The 17,852-nt window shown below is 37.2% G+C and overlaps 1 protein-coding gene across 6 annotated transcripts in view; it reads right to left on the bottom strand.

The window, feature by feature from the left end:
* LOC129754121 (probable serine/threonine-protein kinase cdc7) overlaps window positions 1-17,852 on the bottom strand; it is a 68,800-nt gene that overhangs the window by 19,909 nt on the left and 31,039 nt on the right. For 2 of the 6 annotated variants that reach the window (XM_055749984.1, XM_055749990.1), the window contains exons 2-5: window positions 8,568-8,717; window positions 7,889-8,383; window positions 7,607-7,725; window positions 5,137-5,209 (exon numbers count right to left, since the gene is read on the bottom strand). In XM_055749984.1, the coding sequence (XP_055605959.1) occupies window positions 5,137-5,209; window positions 7,607-7,725; window positions 7,889-8,383; window positions 8,568-8,717 (837 nt within the window). The remainder of the gene's footprint in view (window positions 1-5,136; window positions 5,210-7,606; window positions 7,726-7,888; window positions 8,384-8,567; window positions 8,718-17,852) is intronic. The other 4 variants (XM_055749986.1, XM_055749989.1, XM_055749988.1 and 1 more) reach the window with 4 other exon arrangements.

Genomic DNA, 17,852 nt, shown 5'->3' with positions numbered 1-17,852 from the left:
AAGGGTAAAAAATACGCAAAAAAAGTTTATCCACCCTCAAATGGATACTACGATTTAAGTGTGTTTTACAAAGTTTTAGTGTGTAGCCTGCAGCTTTCTTGAATGTAAACATTGCACAGCAAAAAAATTCTAAAAGTATACGGAATCTAAAACACGAGTGATCTAATAATGAAAAAAAGATGTAATTTTCCACTCCTTTTGATGTAATTTCATTTATAAAAAGCGTATAGAAATAAATTGTTTTGCTATAATTTTACATTCCTTGGTGTAAAAATCAACTGGTCAATGGAATTTATATCACAAACAGTGTAAAATTATATCTGTTAGATTTAAAATTGAATGAAACTGTTTGTCTGTCCATTAGCCAGTCCAGTCATTTTTCGCTCGTTCCAAGACGCAGCTCCATCATCTCTATTCTTCGTGAAAGTGGTAAGTTTCTAAAGTAGAAAAAAAACAAACGACTGATGTAAATGAAAATTATTTGTTTCTCGATTACAGTGACGGCTGATTTTGCAGTGGCAGAGATCCGGAATATGATTGTCTGGATTGGACTGAACGATCCAAGGTTTTGTTTACAAAAACACATTCTGACACGGCTGATGACGTGTGAATCCGGACCATGACAGTCCGGAACGGAATTCCCTTTGGTCCCCCAGTGGCGCTAACCGGTTGGATTGGAATATCAACAGAATGTATATGTTTGTGTACAACAGTACCTCAGCCTGGCGGTGCTCGTGATGGTGGCTGTACTTTTTTTTTTCATTATTACTGACGTGTTTTGTTTTAAAAATAAATGTTGAATAAAAGTAAAATAGTGTTGTTTTTATCATAAGACTTGAATATTTCATAAAAACTGCAAATATCCAGAAAAAATATAAAATTCTACATCACAATCCGTGCGGAATCGTCTTCATAAGAAAGGTCTTAAGGGCAGAGTAGCGCTTAAGAATCCATGGTTGTCCGCAAAAAATATCAAAAAAGATTGAAGTGGGCCCTGGACCACATTTAATGGATCAGTGATGACTGGAATAAGATGGTTTGGTCAGATGAGTCGAAAGTAATGCTATTTGGGTCTGATGGTATCACAAGAAAATGGCGGCGAACCGGTGAAAGTTTGAAAAAGGAGTGTTTGCGGCCTACAGTCAAGCATGGCGGTGGTGCGTTACTTAACATACATTGATTTTTCAGCCAACTGAGCATAACTTTGATTTTCATTTGTAGGTAGAGTCATGTTGTAAGGGGTTTATGGCTACATCCGGCGTTGGAGAACTTGAATTCATCGATGGAATCATGACCAAGGAGGTTTATTTGGATATTTTGAAGCGGAAACTACTAGTGTCTGCACAAAAGCTAAAGTTGGGGCGCAGATATACGTTCCAACAAGACGGAGATCCGAAACACACCTCAAAGCTGGTTTCGCAATGGTTCAAAGAAAAACGTATCAAGGTTATGGAGTGGCCAGCATAGTCTCCCGACCTTAATCCGATCGAGCATCTCTGGTCAATTTTGAAAATTAAGGTTCAGGAGCAAAAACCAACAAGCATCCAGCAATTTCGGCAGGTAGTCTCAACTGAATGGGACAAAATCACCCCGGAAACAACTGCTAAGCTTGTTGAATCGATGCCGCGACGTTGTCAAGCAGTTAATGAAGCCAAAGGAGGTACCACACAGTACTAAAGCTTTGTTTTAACATAAACAATAATAAACTGAACAACTGTGTTTTAATTTTCCGTAGGGTTTTTTGGAATAAATCTAATTTTTCGCTGGGGGTGGATAAACTTTTTTTGCATACTGTATGTATATTTTAAGTGAAGTACCATGCAATGTTGAATCATTTTAACATTTTTAAAGAATTTACTTAGTGTCTTCTACCGTCATAAACACACCCTCATAAAAAGCTCGTAAAAATTTTGAACAGTATTACTAAAATTTCATATGACTATTTTATTTCAACTTTTGTTACGATTTTCGCATTCTAAGGAATCTCAACATATCCAAGGTTTAAAAAGTGAATTTTCTGGAAAAATTATGACCAGTTATCGAAAAATGTTAATTTTGAAAGCACAATTTAAAAAAATTTATCTGGACCCCGTGATGGTATTTTTCCTTCAAACAGTGCGTTTGATAGGAGATTTTTTAACCCAGCAATGTCAAATTTATTGTAATTAAGCTACAAAAAACAACGTGCCGTGCATAAAAATGATCGTCTTGCGATTAACTCTTGAATTAAACGTTATCACTCGAAAGTTAGAATATTAGCATCTTTTTAAAATCTCCTAATTTGAAACAATAATTTAACTTTGATTCGTTTGTTTTAACATGATTGACAGTATTTTAATGAATCGTGATCTTCGATACTTGAAAACAAAATTTAGGAGACTTTTCGTATTCCTTATCTCGTTCTTCGAGGCAGTTTGAAACTCTGGGTTTCGGTAAAATTTGTAATTTTTTTTTTCTCAATTCAGAGCGGTAATTGAAGAGAGATCAGAGTAGTTAATAAATTTAAAAACTTATGATATTCCTCTAAGACCAAGCCCACCGCAAGTTGCTATTTCGGTCGGTATTTTAGATGTTTTGATTGGTTGCGTTTTTATCTACTTACTTATTTTCGCACCCATTGTTGCGATCCAGGTTGGTATTTGTGTTTGTTTATTTTCTGATAGCGACTACCGGCTGCGTTGCTACCGGGTTGCTACATAAACGCATCCTGTAACAACCTACTGCTCGAATGCTATTTCTCGAATCAAGTTAGCAACTGTTGGTGCGATGCTGGGTTGATAAATATGTTGCTGAATGTATTCGATTCGAGGTTTAGCAACCATTGGTAGGCCTGGTCTAACACTTTTCTTAACTGTTCAATTATGTGATGGAAAATTAAACTATAATTCTGAATTTTAAGTTTTGGGTTGAATCCTTGATCTTGGAACCGAAACTAAATTTCTGTTTCCTTTTGTCAATTTTCCCGGTTTTGTGTCTTAATTCCCTTTTTATCCCGGTTTTCTCGATTCGATTTTCAATTCCCGTTTTTTACCGGTTTTCCCGGTTCTGTGGCCACCCTGTTAAAGCGTGATACGGCCAAAATTTGGTCAAGAGAAAACGCGTGTACATCGGTGAAATCATTTATTTAAAAAATCAAATTAAATTTCTTTTTCAAGTTTAATTAGTGTAAAATTCAGGAAAAAATTCAGTTAGGCTTCCGCTTTTCCAAATCCGAATTGCCGGGCCTTACGATTAACCCCTGCCATCAGATTTTGTACAGCCACCTTTCCACCTTCTTCGCCGCAGAAAGCCAGTTTGCTTTGAACTGCTGCTCGTCCTTAGCAGTTATTTGGTCTTCTTTAGGTTCCGCTTGACAATAGCCCAGTATATCTCAATTGGGCGGAGCTCTTGTGTGTTGGGAGGGTTCTTGTCCTTGGGAACCACCTGCACGTTGTTGGCGGCGTACCACTCCATGGTCTTTTTACCGTAATGGCAAGATGCCAAATCCGGCCAAAACAGTACGGAACAACCGTGTTTCTTCAGGAAAGGCAACAGGTTTATCAAAAACTCTTTCACGTAAATTTCTTGCTATGCTATGAAAATGCTGCTTTTCAAGCCACAGGTACAGATGGCTTGCCAAACCAGATATTTCTTCGCGAACTTTGACAGTTTTATGTGCTTGAAAATATCTGCTACCTTCCCCCTTCCTTTTGCCGTATAAAACTCCTGTCCCGGAAGCTGCTTGTAGTCGGCTTTGACGTAGGCTTCGTCGTCCTTTACCACGCAGTCAAACTTCGTCAGCATCGTCGTGTACAGCCTCCGGGATCGCGCTTTGGCCGTCGTATTTTGTTTATCATCGCGATTTGGAGTTGTTCGGCTCGTTTCTCATCGCGATTCCTTCTTGTAAGTCGATAGTTCGGCTCGTTTTTTGGCTCGATGCACGGTTGTAGACGATACACCCAGCTTATTTGCGGCATCTCGGAGAGAGAGGTTAGGGTTTCACTTGAAACTACCGGCAACTCTCTTAGTCGTCTCAGCGGCTTCCGGTTTTCGATTTACTCCTGATCCAGACTTCCTGGCTGTCGACAAACGTTCCCCAAACACTTTAATTACATTTGTAACGGTTGATTTGGCAACTTTTAGCGATTTTGCCAGCTTTGCCTCCGAGTAGCTCGTATTTTCGCGATGCGCGAGTAAAATTTTGATACGCTGCTCTTCTTCCTTGGACGGCATTTTGACAACTGAAGTGTGAATTCCAAAATCAAAATAGGTTTTTAAAATGCAAAATTGAAAGAAATACGTCAAGTTGATATTGACCAAATTTTGACCGTATCACCCTTTATTATGGTAGTTAATTTTTTTTTTTGAAGTTTTAGCTCGATTTTATGCATTTAAATTTCCGGGAATTTACGGGATGGACATTCTAACTATGCAGCAAGAGAATGAAGTTTGCCAATTCATTGGATTACCAAGCAAACCAATACCGATGAGCAGACGAAAGCTAAATGCTTACAAAACCATAAGTGGTTGCGACTGACTTTTTAGGGCTACTTCCATTAGGAGAATAATAAATATCATAATTATTAGCAAATTATCTGATTTTTTTCACAGATTACTTCATCAGATACAAAGAAGTGGAAGTTATGCCAAGAATAAGTGCTCGGGACGCTGTTGAAAGACTCACTAATCAACTGAGAAATCAATAGATTGGGTTAGGAGATGGACCTTATAGTATCTTGAACAATAGAGTGCCCTAAATGTCCCGACTTTTGAAAAAGTTATGCGCTGCAAGCTAAAATCGATACTAGGTCTGGTACAAGATCTCATGACAAATTTGAGCCTGAAGTTTGTGTGGGATTTTGAAACATTTTGTTCGGGGGGAACATGCAAATCCAGTTTTTCATCAATAGCTTTGCTCCCCTTCGGGCGATTTTTTTTATACGGTTTTCTTATAGCCTAAATTTTGACAAATAAGGGGACCAAAGTTATTGATAAAAACTGGATTTTCATGTTCCTCCCGAACAAAATATCTCAAAATCCCATACAAACTTCGCGCTCGTTGAGCGACTCCTTCCCGTGATCCGAACTGGCCCAATTTTGGCACGAGATCTTGTACTCAAAAGTAGACAGAAATAATTCAAGTTTGACTTAACGTACCTTTTCGCTGCGTTGTTTCTCCCGCTCCAATTCCTCCTCAAGTTGCATAGTTTTCAACTGCTGCTCTAAACGACTGTAGAAACACAAAAAAAAGAAAAGGTTTTTACAATATGTATGGGAGAGTGGGGAATCATGGGCCACTTTTTTTCGTTGTTCCATAACTTATTATAAAAGATAAAATGAAAATCAGTTCTCTCTCTGCCTTCGTGACGATCAGTCGTGTTTTCAACCGAGTGCTAGTTCCGAACAAAAAGGGCAACTGTTTTTCTATTTTTTGGATGTGTAATTCGGTAAGGCTGAAATGAGTCCTTCACCAGGAGACCATCCTGGTCGGACCATTCCTGAATGGATGGACACGGAAAACCTGCAAGGAAGGCTTTACTATATGTTCCTTCGCGCTAAACCTGGTCACACACTCCCCAAGAACCCTTTCGTTATTGGGAGATCAGTTGAAGAATATGCCGGAAAGGTGGAGGGAGGTTTCTATGAAAAGCGAAAGTCATGGTACGTGGTAAAAATACGGAGTAAAGATCAAGGTAGGAAACTTTTCACTCTTACTGCTTTGAAAGATGGTACGCCAATTGAAATTGGTCGCCATCCGGAGCTTAACACGCGGAAATTTGTCGTTTTTTGCAACGAAGTAGAAGACATGACCGACAAACAACTAGAGGAAGAGCTTGCTTCTCAAAAGATAACGAATGTCCGTCGCATTACAAAAAAAATTGCCGGTAAAATTGTTAACACTCCAACTCTAGTGTTAACAATTAACTGTACCGTGATACCTGAGTTCATCAATTTTGGTTTACTCAGGGTCAGAACTAGACCGTACTATCCGCAACCGATGCTGTGCCGTCGGTGTTTAACTTACGGCCACCCAAAAATACGATGCCAGAACGAAATAGCTTGCAACATTTGTTCCTCTAACCACGAAAGCCAAAATTGCACATCGAAAGTAAAATTCTGTCAGAACTGCAAACAAAACCATTCGCCGACTGATAGGGCTTGCCCTATATGGATGTTTGAATCTGCAGCACTTAAGCTTAAGACCGAACAAAAGATAACATTAACAGCCGCACGCAAGCAAATCGAAAGAAACAGCACCAACTCTAGCTACGCCGACGTCGTAAAGCGACAAATTCAAGCGCATAACAATATAGCCCGCAAAACTCAACCAGTTAAGAAAGCACCACAACCAGAAGATCCTGAGAAAAAAGAAGATCAACAACAACAGCAGCAACCAACGAAGCCAATATCGAAAAGAGATCACCTCACCGCAGAACCAAAAACATCAGTTCCCGTGCTGGAATCTGATTCCCCCCCAAGGAAGAGAACCACTTCACAGCCAACCCCTCCCGTGACGGTCGAAAATGTGGAAGATAAAAATCTACACACAGTTGACGACAACTGCACAATATTGACCCGTGCACGGGCCGCTCGTATGCAAACCTATCCTCACTCCTCTACCCTTCCCAAATCCTGACCTTCCGTCATTCCCCCCCTCAATAGTTGTATTATATAATTGACCCACGGCCCCTAAAAACTTGTAAAAGTAAAATAGCCTAAAATAAACTATTTGAATTAAAAAAAAAAAAAAATGAAAATAAAAAATGGTATGGTTTTCTAGATTTTCAAGGTATCATAAGGTATTTTTGAAATTTTTAGTAAGTTATTTTCCCCAAATTCTGACTGTTTGAAAAAAACCAATATTTTTTGGATTTTGAAAAATGGTGGGGAATCGTGGGCCACCTTATCCAAATTGACCAAATAACATGCAAAGTTTATGAGTTGACCCAAAACTGAGATTTCCTAATTCATTTCGTTATTTAAAAGCATTTCAGATGATGAAATAAAAAAGAGAGCTGTGTATGATCGCATAGATTCCAAAACCTGGATCGCGAACTTTTTGGCAAAATTTCTTATATAGGATGGCCAAAATATTTTTCATAACTCTTCATTTGGCATAAGAAAACTTTGCAGATAGGTAAAACGTATTTTAAGTTCTGAATGTGTATAAAAACATAAAAATATAGGTGATTCAAGTAGTGTGGCCCACGATTCCCCACAAGCTATGATTTGCAAATTAGTGGCGTTTGTGTGACTTATTGATGTTTCATCAAAAATTCCTTTTCCACGTGAAAGATCATGACAAAACTAAGAACATAAGCGTATGAGCATATTTTTGTTATGCTCTTTAGGTTCCCCATCGATGAAATTAGCGAGTGCTTTTTTTAATTATGTAAGTAAATTTTTCTAACTTTTTTTAGCTTGATAAATAAAAGAACCATATGATGCGTATTTCAGTCAACAACATATAGGAATATATCCTTACGCAAAGCGACGACGATGACAGTTGGTTTGAGATTTTTATCTCAACACACATCTGAGATATTAAAAGTGGCCTACGTTTCCCCATGGCCCACGATACCCCACTCTCCCCTACTTAATTTAAGTCTGCAGCTTTCAATTTTACCTGGTCAGCATTTCTTCCTCGAGTTTTTCCTTCTCCCGAAGTCGTTCAACCTCTTTACGCTTTTCTTCGATCTGCTTAATCAACTCGCGCTGATATTCCAGCTTTCGTCGGCTTTCCTCCTAGGAAAAATGAAACGAACCGAAGAAAAGAAAATAATTGGAAAATGATACAAACATAAACAATTAAGAAAAGCGTTAGTGTAAACCAAGAAAACAGGAAAGTGTTAAAAAAAAAAACAAAGAAAAGCCACAAAGAGACACCAGAGAACCGAAAGACATATACATTGAGCAGTAGCGTTCCCCGCTCGTTAGTAGGAATGTATTTCTGGGTAGAGATCGAGTTGCTATTAGTGGGACCTACTTCCGCCAGCAGCCGGTTCCGCCGATCGATGGTGTCTGTATTGAGAATGGTGGACAGGTCAGTATGGTTCAGATCTTGAATCAACTTTTCACGCGGGCTACCTTTGCGGACGTACGAGCTTGGGTCGTTGCCAGCAATCGAGCTCTTCAGGATCGGATTGGTGGCCGTGTTGGTGATCGTCTTGATGCCACCGGATGTTGGACTGAGGAAGCCCAGACTTTTTTCATGACCGGTAGAATGTCCGTTGGTTTTATTGCTGTTGCTGTTGTTGTTGATGGAGGTACCCATACTTGGGCCAGCTTTTTGGGTCTTGGGGCTGATGATTTTTGGGCTCAGGTCCTTGTCGAATTCTGTTTGCACGGCCTGATTTCCGTATTTTTCCATGTACTGTTGATGCTTAGTTGTGACCTGAGGGATCTGTTGGATATAAGGTTTAATATTAGCAGTCTCTTCTTCATCAAACGAAATATTTTTCAAAAGAATTCAAAAAGTTTGATTTGTGATTATTTACATGGAAAGGGATACGTGCTTTCATATATTTATCCATGAACTTAAAAAATATAACTAGTATTATGAGAGCACAGAAACGGAGATAGTTTACCACATTAGCAAGGGAAATTACATTTTTCAGATACTCTTGATAGTCTGCCTGGCGCGCCTTGGAGAGCATCGATTTCTTCTCGTTTGTGTTTTTGTTGAAGCTCGGGAAGTACGAAAAGAATGTATCGGAGACCCACTGTTCCATCGCATCCTACAATGATTTGGGAAAGAAAAAAAAATCATTAGAATAGTGTAGAAATAATTCAGAATTTCAGTCGGGTGTTCATGCTAAGGACCTTCAAAAAATAATAACTCGACGTATTCATAACAGCGACACGTGCCATCGGCAGACGATTGGGAAATTTGATGAATGAAATAAGGCAGCTTAAAAATAAATCCCAATCAATGGGAGCCAGAAGTCGGAATGTACGTCATCGATGACGGTCGCATTATCATAAAACGTTAGAGATCCGCATTATGCAGGTGTTATTTCAGAAAATGAAAGCGTTTGATTGAATATAATCAGCTGGTAGCTGAATACGTTCAATAGCTAGCGAAGGAGATGGTGTTAGTTGTTTTAATTATGAAACGTGAGAGTGGAGTAAGTACAGTAAATTGCGTATCCTTTGGAATCCCGCTTTAAGTGACACAGCTTCAAAAAGTTTGTTACTGTTGCATTAATCATAATATTAAGTTTTAATTTCAATTGTGTTGTCTAAATTTCCACTTGCATTTCACTGTCATTCAAATTCCTATAAATTTATTAACAGTATTTCGTTTGGAGGGTGTCTTCGAAAGTTTTGTGAAATTCTAATTTGACTTATTTAATTTCATCTTTAAAGAAAACACCAAACCGAGAATTGAGTAGTCAGCAGTGGGCACCTTTTAAAGCTTGCTAAAGATAGAATTGGAACAAAAACATGTATTTCAGTTATTTATTATTGAATTCGAGATCTTTTTTTATACAAATGTAGCGTTTTCTTTTTTTAAAGAAAAAAAAAACGGATGAAATTATGCGTCAAGGTTCGAAGGAATTCACGATTTTTTTTCTGTAACACGGCTCATTAGGCGGCGCACACCTTCTTCGTTTATCGTTTAAGCTAGCTTATTCCACCAGGTCTTCATCTGATTGATGTATTTGACAACCTTTTCCTTTGCCTTGGGTCTCCTTTTCATGATTGCAAATTTTATACAAATTTTCAGAAAATCAGAAATACTTTGAGTTAATCGATTATTATCTACTTCAATGATTCAACGTTCAAGCCTATCTTCTAATCTTCCAGATTAGAGTTCGGGGCCGTAACAACAGAATGCAACAAGCAAGGGTTTGAAAACCATTTTGAAACCTGTGTTTGAGAATCATATACCAAGATCAAACATTGCATTATACGAAAATTAACTTTAAATGGTAGTTGTTAAACATCGTTGACTTATTTCAGTTGCTTTGGAAATTTTGCTCGTAGTATACTGCGAATATAACTATAAGTACAAGAACTAACCAGAGACTCTAGACACAATTTTCAAATCACAATTGATTATTAAATTTTTGGATACAGATTTCAATACGGATTTTTGAAATTTTATACTGATTAAAAAGATTTTATTGCCTCGAAAATACAGATTTCAATGTGGCAACCCTGCGCACCAACTGCTTGCAAGGTTTTGAAAAAAAACTAATAAACAAGCAACAGGAACAACCAACAACACCGGGAATTTGAAATGAAGGGAGAAAATTCATCAATGATCACACAAATTGTGCAGCCAATGATTGAATTTGTGGTAATTTGTGGCAATTTGTTAGAGAAAATTAGAAGGTTTGAGTTCAAATGCGAGATACCACTACTCAGAGAAGGTGAAAATGTGCTAATTGTTGCAAATTGTTGCAATTTGTGAAGCAGTTGTGGAATTTGATCATTACCACTCCAAACCCAAGCAAACAAAAGTTCCATAAAACAGATACAAAAACGCTTACTCAGCCCCATTTCAATTCAGCTTTCAAAAAATCTCAAAATGAGTAAAAAAACTCTCTCTATCTCACCTGCACCCTTGGCTTCGGTTCATATCACCTTCTCTTGATTATTTACTATGTTCTGATACCACGCGCTGGATTCCAAACTCGACAAATTGCTCAATTGCTTTTTTCCTACATTTCCTGCATATATGTATCGCACCAGAATGATCAATCAAATACCAAATTACGTATTATCGATTTTGGTTGATATTTTTCGGTGAAAATTAAGTCACATCCAAACAACTTCTTTACGTTTCGGCTTACTCTTTTGTTTCGGCCATCTTCAGAAGAACTGTATTTCATAAAATTTAAACTACTTTTACGACAACAACCGACTACACGACGACGTCACCAAGAACGCAAAACGCAAGCTACTAGAAGCGGTTCAAAATCTGACTCAAAGTAAGTTAGACAGCCGTTAGGAAAGCACACGGCGAAACAATTTATGTGCTTCTAGTGTAGATAAAAATGACGGAAAATTGTGTAAAACTTTCATTCTAATTTTTTGTATTATATTCTATTTTTTAAATTTTAGGGAGTTTGCTTCGAGAGCTCGTCGCGTGCGGTACTTTTTTTTCTCTACTGAGAGTGTGGTAAATGCTAAAAATTTTCCTGGAAGTGCTGATTATCGATAGATGAAACTAACTATGAGGAAAAATGTGAATGATAATCTAATGTTGTGAAATTGTCAGAGTGTTTTCATAGAAGTGTATAAATTGTGGTGATTAATAACATTAAGATTTTATCGGAGATCCATCAGATAAAACGGGCCACGCGCGAAAAGCCGGGCTTCGCCCCCGTGTTTTATGATATATGCATCTGGGTGGGTGGGGTGAGTGTGTGCGAGAAGAAAAAAATGGCCTACTATGCTGCGCAGAAATTTGGAATGCAAAGAGCTATCTAGTGAAGTTTTGTTCTTATAATTTCAATTTCAAAAAATGGTCAAAATAACTAGCTGCGTGGTTTTCTCAACGTTGCTTCCGGTCCCTTGTTAATTAAAGATTACTCGAAACATAGTATCATTCATAGCAGATGTTTGTTCTCATGAAAGTAACAAAAAAGAAGTGCCAACATAGTTGATTAAAGTGTGCATCAATGAAGCGGAATCTATTTCGATGTACAAAACGAGATCAAATGAATTAATTCGTGAAAAGTTAGCTATTCTGCTACAAAAAGTGGAAAGGTTTATTCGGTTGAGAATAAGACTCAAAATTTAGGGTGGGATTGGCATCTTACTGAAAAATTAGAGGGACAAAGTGGTAAAATTTAAGGTATATGTGATGATGGCCACTATTTTGGCGGAAATGTGTATGGACTTAATTGTGTGTGTTGCTTAATTTTATTCTTGGGAACCATTAACTGAAAAAAGCGTCTGGTTTTTGCTTTGTGAGAAAGAAAGCTGGCCAAAATACGAAAACATAGTGGCAAGTTCGTGGGGGAGGGGATCACTTCCGTGCAGGAAAATGAAGTGGTTCAGGTGACATATTGAACGCTGGCTGATCAAAAAATGCATTTTTAATTTATGAATAGTTTTAGTCGGCTGAAAATGTAAAAGGCGAAGTGGAGTCAGTAGAAGAAGAAAAAAGTTTTTTTTTATCAATCGTTTTTGACTCCGTTTTGCTTCAGGGAAGAGGGAGGGTAGTTCTTGTTGACGGCCGAGTAGAAGGTGGTGCTAGATTTTTCGTTAAAAATATCGTCTTGATTATCAAGGTGAGAAGAAGAAATGAAAAGAATTTATGCAGTTAGGGGTAGATTGCAAAAGGTAGGCAACATCGCCGGCAGGGAGGTAAGTTTAAGTAGTGACGAGGCCTACTTAGTTGACTGTTTATTTAGTGCAAGTGATCCATGGATATGAACATTGTTATGATATTCGATCAGGTCGGTTAAAGCTACAGGTAAGCTTCGAGTGTTTTGAGGTAAGGTTGGTTAAAAGGTAAGATTATTTAACTGTACATTTAATTTATTGAATATATTATATAAGAACGTCCACTCAGTGGCCAGCTGGGCAGGTATCTACACGAATGCGGAATACCTGTCGTAGATTCATAACACTGAAAATGTTATGAATTTTATACGGTTGCGAAACTGTTTGTTCGTTCTACAAATAAGACATACATATACACGAAACACACTCATTACAGGACAGTTCACACGAAGCCATGGTGTCGGGTATGTGCTGATTTGCATTGAAGATTTGCCGAACTAATAGTCTAAAGAATGCACTTTAGCGCATACGTTGGCGAAACTGCGGTGAATCCGTGCACCCATGGTGGATTATCTACATACATACATACATATATTCTATTTTTTAAATTTTATGAAATACAGTTTTTCCGAAGATGGCCGAAACAAATTAGTAAACCGAAACGTAAAGAAGTTGTTTGGATTTGACTTAATTTTCAACGAAAAATATCAACCAAAATCGATAATAACAATAAGCGGTGATCGAAAATCGTCCCCATCAAATTACGTATTGGAAAAAAATTTGCCCGGCTTGGGGATCGAACCCCGACCTTCGTGGTGCGAATCGAACACGCTACACAAGACCACGCCTAATTGTTGTTCTAACTGAAACTAAAACTCGAAGTGGTGATTCGATTTTGAAAGCACATCAATGCACTTTATGTGACTTACCAAATCCCGTCTTGAGCACTTTTGTGCCCTTTATGCGACTTAAGTCCCGTATAACGTACGTATAGATCACTTTTGCAACTTTCAAGTTCGTTAATGAGTACATAAAGTTCACTAAAGGGAATTGGGCGAAAGAAGTCACATAAAACGTACCTATTAATCACTTTTGCAACTTCCAAGTTCATTCATGAGTACATAAAGTTCACTAAAGGGAATTGGGCAGTTGATTCTCTTTGTCAGCCAATATGTAACTTTCAATGCCTTCATTCAAGTAAATATGTGGCTTTTAGTTGCTTGGGATGGGAGGAAGGGAGTATGGATACTTTGATCATAACTCGAAAGCTAATCAAGCAAATGGACCCAAATTTGTCATGCAAGGGAATTTATATACGAGGAATGTTTTTTTTTTGAAAATTTCGTACCCCTCCTTCCTTTCATTGGGGAGATAGGATGGGGGGAGAGGAGCTTCCTTACAATTTTTATGAATAACTCGAGAACTTATCAAGCAAATGGAAACAAATTTGGTATGGGACGGTATTCGAATATAATATATCTATGACTATTTGAGACCTCTCTATTTTCCAATGGAAGAATATGAGGAAAGGCGAGATTCACAAATTCTTCTTTACATAACTTGGGGACTATTCGAACGAATGGAATCTAATTTGGTATAGAGGAATGATATTCGACATGGAAAAATATTCCAGCACTTTCTTTTCTAAAAAAATGATGAACTAGATTATCTCCTTAAAGCCTAAATGCACGAACCATTTCAAATAAAGAAGTTACAAAAAAAGTATTCGAGTACGAGAAATGGTTCTATATGATTATTTGAGATCCCAACCTTCTTCCAATGAGTAGATTAGAAAGAGGATATATACCTTGATCCCTGGGGATACTTTATTCCTTCGCTATATCTCGAAACTGGAATGTCTCACAAATATTAAATGCTCTAGAAAAATGTGCCAAATAGAACAAAACAACAATGCTATTATCTAAAAAAAAATTAAAAAATTATTTTAACATTCATTTTCAAAATGTATGTTATTTATGGGTATAATTGATCCCTAGAGCCCAAAATGATATATTTTTCTTCTGAATGGATCGTGATCATTGGTTATCATGAAATTACTAATATCTGATTTATAACTTATGTTTATCCAGTAATAATCTGTTAAAAGGGACTTTAAATACTGTATTGATCTAAAAATAAGAAAATGGCGCCTTACAGTATGCAATGACTCTAGGGTAGTAGACAAACTTTTATAATTCTCTTTGCCTGATACAATGAAATGAGAACTAATGTGGCAAAAAATAGTCAACAGACCTTTGTTCTTAAATTTTTCTAGATTTTTGCCTAGGCTCAGGGCAACATGAATTAGGGATCAAGTCTCCATTAGTAGAGGATTTTTTTTTTCTTTTTATAGAGACTTTCAGCCTTGGGCTGGTTCGTCTCTTTCTAAGCGCACATCTTTCGAAGTAATGATGGCTAGCATCTCACAAATGCTAAAACCACCAGACCACAGAAAGTGTACTATGTATGCCATGACCGGGATTCGATCTCATGAACTTTGGCGTAGATGACTTGAACTCTAACCACTACGCCGAAGCCGCTGGCTAAGTAGTAGAGGATTAAGTCTCTTGTAACTTAAAAAACATCACATTTTTTTAGACTCACGAAAATGCTTCTAGTCCATCTACGGGTTCATGTATTGTTCCATCTTTCGGTGCATATAAATTTGAAATTACACGCAATCAGAAAATGCAAAACAGGCGAGTTTTTTTATTTTATGATATGATGAAAATAAGAATAGGGGATCAAGTATCCCCATTCTCCCCTATATATGAAAGAAGAGACAAGGGTGCCCCAATAAAAATTTTGTGGTATAATTTGAGAACTAATAAAAAAAATCAAGCTACAGACCCTTTTTTCTTGCATTTGTTTAGAGGAGGGAAGGAAGGAGTTCTATATCAATTTAGTTGTAAAGCTTATGAAATTATAACCCAAAATTGTTTTCAAATTTGCTATGACAGTGTTTTTTTTTCGGGTTCCAAACGCATGAGAATGAGGATTAAATAGAGACCCCTACCTTCTTCCAGCATTGAGGATGGGAAGGAAAAAGGGGGTCCCATACAAGCTTTTGAGATCATTAATTGAAAACTCATCTAGCAAAAGGGATCATGTTTTATAAGAGAGGTTCCCACAAAAAAAAAAAAAAACATAATATAAATAATTTTTACAAATTTCAATGTTTTTGGAAGATGTAGAAAAGCACACCGGGTCAGCTAGTTCCTAATTAAATAGAATAAACTTGAGTCTTGAATTGTGAACCGCTTTCTTTTTAATTTTGGATTTAATTTTTTCAATTTTGTTCATGCATCTATTATTTTTAATATTATATCCTGGCTACCAAAAGTTTGGGATCACCAATGAAAAACTTAAAATATGTGAAATTATTATTGATTTACAGCGAGTATCCAATTGGAAATGGTGAATTTTTAGCCTAGCAATATCGAGCCCAACAGGTTTACCATTGTATCTATCATTTCTATATTGATTCGTAGCCAAGTATTACAGCTTTGGAATCAAAATATTTGGAGTTTGGTATTAAAAAATTTAAAAAATAACTTTTGTTCTCTATTCTGTTTTTGTGGAAGATATCCAAATTAGAATATCAACAGCAAGCAAGTTTAACATGTCAATGTGAACGAGTTCAAATAAGCTGAATATCTGAATTGGGGACAATGGGAAGTTATCTCAATAACTTACTGTCAGATTATCATCAAATGTTGTACAATTAAACAATACATCACTGGCTAGTTTCACTTCCATCAATTTTCATCTTACATTCACCAACATTGCAATCAGCACAGCAAGTTATCTTGAATGCTGCCCATGAGAGGTTATTTTTGTGATTATTATTTCCGAAATTGGAAACCCGATTATTCTGTCCGACACTCGATCCAAACCATTCGACCTAATGGTCAGTTTCCTTTGCGCCCTTGTAGCCATTGAACCTTGAATCTGGTGGGAAAACTTCTATCGATTCCTGAAACTTGAGACTTCGAATGATAATTATCATTAATAGTTGGTTGGGGAATATTCTTACTCGATACCAAACAGGCGAGTATTGATTTATTCCTGAAACTTTACTCAACAATGTATCTACAATAGCCAATTGGGTCATGACGAATTTCGGAAACTTTTAAAAATTTATGCTCTATCGGAGCTGATTTAGAGATGCATTAAAGTACTTAAAATTTTGGGTTTTTTGTCCCTAAAAAAATCACCAAAAAGGGGACCAAAGGAAATCGAAAAAATCGAAATTCTTGACTTTACAATTTTTAAAATCATCAAAGGGAAGACCCAAGGAAATTTGGAAAATCGACATTTTTATTTTGATGCCAAATGACTCAGAATTGCATAAAACGTAGCTTTTATCACGAAAAATAATTTGGCCAAAAAGCCGTTTGTCGGGTGAACGACTGGGTCCCAGAAAATCGATTTTTGGCCAAAAGTTTTTTTTTAAATAACACAAGAACTCGACGTTTCATGCATTTCCAAGTCATTTGACATAAAAATTAAAATTTCGATGTTCCGAATTTCCTTTGACCTTTCCTTCCCTTTGGTGATTTTTGAAATTTTGAAGTCGATTATTTACAAAAAAAAAAATCACGATAACGACATTTTTAGCATTTTTTGGTCATTTGTCACCTAATATAAAATTTCGCTTGAGCGCTTTAAGGCACCCCTAAATCAAGTACGATTGATCTGAAATTATGCACAGGTCAATTTTTCAATATACAAAAAATGTATATGGTCGGTTTTAAAAATTCGATCATGTAATTTTTCCCATACATCCAGTGCCACCCTAATCTAGAGTGTCGAAATAAAATTCTTTAATACCGATAGCAATAACAATCAAGTTCACTTGTTCTTGGAGCAGCTCAAAGGGGATTTTTTAAACTATGTCCTGGTGTGTATGAAGGAGAAATTTTTGATTGACTGAAATTTCGGCCACAAATCGTCGTAGTCCAGGCCAACGTGCAAATCCTGCAGGAGGCGGTCCAGCAACCTTGGAAGTCCATATAGCCAAAAATATCCGGCTTCCGGTTTGCCCAACATCGCATCGTCCCGAGATGACCTGACTGGCATAAAATAAAATCCTAGGTCAATGGCAAATGCCCTGCTCGAACATTGTACATATGTGAGTGGACTGGATGAGTACCATAGCTGGTAATTTTGAACACGAATACTTTCGAGGTTCCGTGGTTCTAGATTCAGGTCCACTGAATGGGGGTGGATGGGCAGTAGAATGACTCCACCTCTCTTTGGAATGAAAATCACTTAACATGGAAATCGGTTCCACCTCACCTTCACATACAGTGCTTTATCATGTTAGTAGTGTTTTGGGGAGGAGAATATTTTGTAGTGGCCCAGAATATGGTCACGATACGCTTTTCATTGTTGAATTGAAAGTAACATGATGCCGTACATATACCATATGTAAAATTGAGTGCAGCCAGGGAAGCTACATGTATGTCTCAGTCTCATTCATGGAGTTTATTTAGCGAATTCTTTCATCATTAAACATTTCAAACGTTCCACTCATGACTTTAAATTTTTATTAGGTCATTATAATCGTCTCCCGTGCAGTTGAATTTCAATTTCCAATCGTTGGACTTATACTATACATGCTTAGT

Source organism: Uranotaenia lowii, chromosome 3 (assembly GCF_029784155.1).
Source record: "Uranotaenia lowii strain MFRU-FL chromosome 3, ASM2978415v1, whole genome shotgun sequence".
Classification (NCBI taxonomy): Eukaryota; Metazoa; Arthropoda; class Insecta; order Diptera; family Culicidae; genus Uranotaenia; species Uranotaenia lowii.
The sequence above is the reverse complement of the archived record's forward strand: the minus strand, read 5'-3'. Positions and strand labels throughout refer to the sequence as shown.